This window comes from Cyprinus carpio, chromosome B10 (genome assembly GCF_018340385.1).
Source record: "Cyprinus carpio isolate SPL01 chromosome B10, ASM1834038v1, whole genome shotgun sequence".
Classification (NCBI taxonomy): Eukaryota; Metazoa; Chordata; class Actinopteri; order Cypriniformes; family Cyprinidae; genus Cyprinus; species Cyprinus carpio.
In genome coordinates, this window is record NC_056606.1 from 22,131,846 (window position 1) to 22,136,955 (window position 5,110).

A 5,110-nucleotide genomic window follows, 5' to 3' on the forward strand; every position below is an offset into this window, starting at 1 on the left:
TGCACCTCTCATCGTCGCTTAGATCTGATCAACGTCATGCCTGCAATGAAAGCAGTCAAACATTTACACTACAGACAGCTGTGACACTGGCAAAACATCACTGACTCCAGCCATCATCCGGATCGGTCAAAATTTCTGATTACACGGTAAGTGTTCTTTATCCATTGAAATTGAAGGTCTGTAGTATTTGACATTAAACTATGAAACGAGCAGCTTATGATAATCAAACCTCATTTTTACCATATGCAAACTGAAGACTCCCATGTTACGAAGTTGTCTGAATGAGGTTTGCTTAAAGCGTTGTTAGATGTATTTTCTTGTGATTCACTGGCTAAGTTGGCACAGAGCAGACAGTGCTTTGAACCAGAGTACCTTGTTTAGAATAGAAACACTTTGCGTCCTCTTCAAAATCTCAAGTGCATACTGAATATGCTGTTTCGTACATCATCTTTCCATGTACATTACAAAAGCTTGAAGAATTTAAGCAAATGGCATGAAGTCATTTTCTGATTTGTTTGTGCAAAAACAGCTGGACAGGACTTTAAGTGCATAAGTGGAGCTTCTCTACCTGCTCCCAGTAGAGTTGAGCATCTCGGCAGAACATCGCTGACAGGGTAGAAGTCACAGCTACTTGAAAGCAATCGTCATTTCCTCCATGGTAACAGCGGGCGAGCTGCTCATGACAACTTGTTTTCACATAGAGGAAATGCAGTTGGTATTTGGACAGTCAGTACTGATGGTGTTTCACTGGCAGTGGCTTTGATTTCAACATCTGCAGCATGCAACATGATGCAAGTCCACATGAAATGACATTTGCAAGCATTTTGCTTCTGTAACGACATTTCTGAGGGAAACTCGATATTTGACTAGGAAAGGAGCATAAGACACAAAGAATCTGCAGAAAAGGACCCTCATTTGAGAAGCAAAGCAATGCATTTTGGTGAAAGATCGCAAAAACAACAGAAATGTGACCCTGGAGCACAAAAGCAGTCTTAAGTCGCTGGGGTATATTTGTAGCAATAGCCTAAAAAACATTGTATGGGTCAAAATTATCCATTTTTCTTTTATGCCAAAAATCATTAGGATATTAAGTAATGATCATGTTCCATGAAGCCATTTAGTAAATTTCCTACTATAAAGTAATTTTTGATTAGTAATATGCATTGCTAAGAACTTCATTTGTACAACTTTAAAGGCGATTTTCTCAGTATTTAGATTTTTTTGCACCCTCAGATTCCAGATTTTCAAACAGTTCTATCTTGACCAAATATTGTCCTCCTAACAAACCATACATCAATGGAAAGTTTATTTATTCAGCTTTCAGATTTAGAAATATTTAAAAAATTTGAAAAATCAACTTATGACTGGTTTTGTGGTCCTGGTTCACAAATTATTTCTGAAATATCTGTACACAAAAACACCAGGAATGTTTTCCAAGAAAACACTATTTCAGTTTTTCTACTTCAAAATTTCACATGTAATTGCTATTTCTTTGTAATCGATTGTGAAATTTACCAGCAATTTATTTCTAGTCCAAAATGGGTCAATTTTGATTTCATATAGCATTTGGTGAAATTTTGTAAAATATAGAAATTATCTTTGAAATACACAGCAATATTTTTTAGGTTGTTAATAAAGTTTGGAGCAAGTTTTACAAGAAAATACTATTTCAGTCTTTATACTTCAAAATGTCATTTAATTCAATGTTACTTGCCATGTCTTTGCAACAATTTGTGAAATTTACTTGCAATTTCTAATTGAAAATTGTTTCTACACCATTTAGAACTGTAAACAATAACACCAGGAATGTCCGAATGTGCATTCGAAATGAGTCCATTATGGTTTCTTGTTGAATTTGACATGCAAATTTAAAAAATACATGTGAAAATGTCTCATTCGCAGTTAAGAAGCATGGAAGCATGACGTTCACAAAAACAAACAATTACAAATACTTTGGCAAAGTAACTTATAATAAATGCAGGGAGACTTCATTATAATGCATTGCTTAGATGTAGGATGAAGCTAACTGAATACAGTATCCAAACCTTCTTTAAATAAGTGCCTACCGTCTCTCCAATTGACTTAAAAGCTATTCAAGAGCACTTAATAAACCCCAATCAGAGGCATGATGTTCTGCAGGCATGTCAGCACTCTTGAGAAAGTAACACCAAGGACAGCAAACACAATGGCCTTTAGAAAGATGCTGTTCCTAATGAAAGCATGAGGAAGGCCAAGTATTGCGTTCATGCTGAGAAGGACAGGCAGCGCAAAGAATGTTGTCAGGCAGTAATGGCAAACAATAAAGCCAAGGTCTCTGGTTCGGATAATTAAATTTATCTTAAAAAAAAAAACATTGCTTGAGAGGGAAAGCTGTAATTCTACAAAAAAAAAGAAGCTTTAATATAAAGAAAGACAGAAAAAGAGAAAATGCATTTGGCTCCGTTTTATCATCTTGCAGCATTTGTGTGCAACCAATCAAGCATCTAATAACGAGCCGAACACAATAGGATCATATACTCGAGGCTTCCATTGTGTAGATGCACTGTGTGTAATTTGCCATAAGAAGAGCTGGACCGTCTTCCATACATCCCTTGCAACAAATACCTAACCTTGTTCCCCTCTTCACAGGCTTTGTCATGGCAGCATACGTGATCCCCGTTAGATTCGAGTCTCAGTGAAAGAGGTGAAGATGGAAGGTCCACAAGTTGTCAACACTGATGGCAACTCCTTGCTTAAGGCTGTCTATCTAAGTCGTCTCCGTCTCACACGGCTACTCCTGGAAGGAGGCGCTTATATTAATGAGAGTAACGAGTGTGGCGAAACACCCTTGATGGTCGCCTGCAGGAGCAGGCATATGGACCACCAAAGTGTCTCGAAGGCGAAGATGGTTGGGTACCTGCTTGAAAGTGGTGCTGATCCGAACATCCAAGACAAGAGTGGGAAGACGGCTCTAATGCATGCCTGTTTGGAGCAAGCCGGTCCTGAGGTGGTGGCGCTGCTCTTGGGTAGCGGGGCGGATCCATGTCTCGAGGACCACACCGGTTCTTCGGCTCTGATATACGCCATCAATACTAGCGATGAAGAAACTCTTAAAATCTTGATGGATGCCTGCAAAGCCAGAGGAAAAGAAGTCATCATCATCACCCCTGACAAACTTGCATGCGGAAGGCAAACTTCAAAACAGTACCTCCCTATTCCTCCTCTTGCAATGGTGGAACAATGGAGTTCTACAATTGTTCCCTGTGCTTCTCCGTCTGATATTCTCCTCAGTACCTCTCCACAGGGTACTCTTTCTTCTAGTCTTACAGAGCACATGTTTTCATTCCAGGACCTCCAAAGTATGACCAACTCCCAGCCAACTTCTCCATCCCACCAGGTCCCCCTGGTAAAGAGTCGGTTGAGCAAAATCCTCAATCTCCAAAGATTACACTCCGAGCCTTGGCTGAAGATCCCACAGTCTTTCTTGGCCCAACAGCATGTCAAAAGCACCTCCGCTACGGAGGAACTCCCGGACATCACGCCCGAAGAGGAAATGACTTTCAGAATGAAGAGATTGGCTTTTGATAACACGCTACTATCACGGCATTGCAGTGTTGATTTGAAAGAAGCCAACTCTTTGAGTCAAACTCCACGGCAAGGAAGCAACAGTGAATGTTTAAGACTGGAAGGATCACTATGCCGAAACATGTCCTTTGATAGCTTATCATCCCTGCACTCTTTATCCCATCCCAATCTTCACTGCAAAAGCAGTGCGGAAGCTTTACCGGCTGAGAAGGATCCGGACAAATCCCTGCCAAATTTGGCCATGTCCAGTCTCCGTAATATCATCCAGAGGAGGAAACTAGGAATGGACCACTACAGCTCCGATTCCCAACTATCGGTGAGCCTCGCCAACTCTCCAGAAGACCGTAAAGGACAGTTAGAGAAGAGAAAACTTGCTAACTCGCGTTCTCCTACTTTGGTGGGCTCCAGGGAATCTCTTGAGAGCGCTTCGTTGACGCAGTTGCACAGGAGGAATCCCATCAGCTACGAGCGGCGAGGCTCCGGGGCGCTTTTGGATCCCATCTCCCATCCTCGAGCTGGTTTCCTCCCTCCGCTGAACCAGCATACACCAATCCCAAACATCACCGGAAGTGGCAACCCAAGCAGCATCAGCTCCAGCAACAAAGCAGTTTGTGGCGTACCGGCAGTGGCAAAGCCCTGCATTCCCTCGGCTCCTGCCGGTTTTCCAAAGGATCTCAAGACCAGGAGGATGCTGATGAGAAGACACTCCATGCAAACCGAGCAGCTCAAGCGACATGGTGACTTCACAGAAATTTTTGGACACTGAATGGTTGCCACTGTTATAAACAGTAACAAAGGCATTGATTTGCACTGACACCACATAATTGCTGGTCCCTCAAACTGAACAAAAAGCCTCTATACTTTTCAGTCTAATCAAAATCCCCAAAAAATTAAATTTGAATATTTAAGGTGATTTAGGTTTTGTTATTTTTATTTTTAATTTCATGGTCAAAATCCGGTCATTCCAATAGGATCGGTGTGTGTGAGCTTCACGTGTGGGAAGATTTCCCTGCGTAGATTTTGCACATTCAAGTTGGTTACGTACAGTAAATCTGCTTGGTTTGAAAGGGATTTCTGTGTTCAGCAGTGCTCCATGCATCTCTATGCTATTGACAATGGACCTTTTATTTGCCTGAATGTGACCGCACCTTTACAGTCAAAGACGACTTAACAGGAACAATTGGTCATAAATGTGGATAGAGCTTCAATAACTAAGAAAACAGGATGCAAAAACATTTAAATGACCTGTAGGTTTAAAATACCATTCAGTTCGAGGTTAAGACATTACTGGCACAGAAATTCAGCTTGCCAACATACAAATTCATTCATAATACATTTGAGTCATTGTGTATAGAATATACCTTTGCTTGGGTGCTGTGTTTGATGTTCCCAATGTCTTTTAAAAAATAAAACGATTACAACAGAACTATAACGTAAGCAGTAAATCTGCAGCAAATTCCTCGCCCATTTAGAAAATCTAACTTCATCTAAATGGCAAAACCAAAGGCTGTTAGAAACAAGTCATAAACGAGCACAAGACAACAAA

General features: G+C 40.9%; 1 protein-coding gene across 1 annotated transcript; it reads left to right on the plus strand.

The window, feature by feature from the left end:
- Window positions 1-4,441, plus strand: LOC109081445 (ankyrin repeat domain-containing protein 34B-like). Its single transcript, XM_042733282.1, has 2 exons — window positions 1-146; window positions 2,629-4,441. Exon 2 carries the CDS (start codon window positions 2,690-2,692, stop codon window positions 4,328-4,330), a length of 1,641 nt encoding a protein of 546 aa, XP_042589216.1. The 5' UTR covers window positions 1-146; window positions 2,629-2,689; the 3' UTR covers window positions 4,331-4,441.
- Window positions 4,442-5,110: the final 669 nt, after the last annotated feature.

Excerpts from the sequence above, each read along its gene's own strand:
- LOC109081445 (XM_042733282.1), top strand. The coding sequence starts at position 2,690 with ATGGAAGGTCCACAAGTTGTCAACACTGATGGCAACTCCTTGCTTAAG.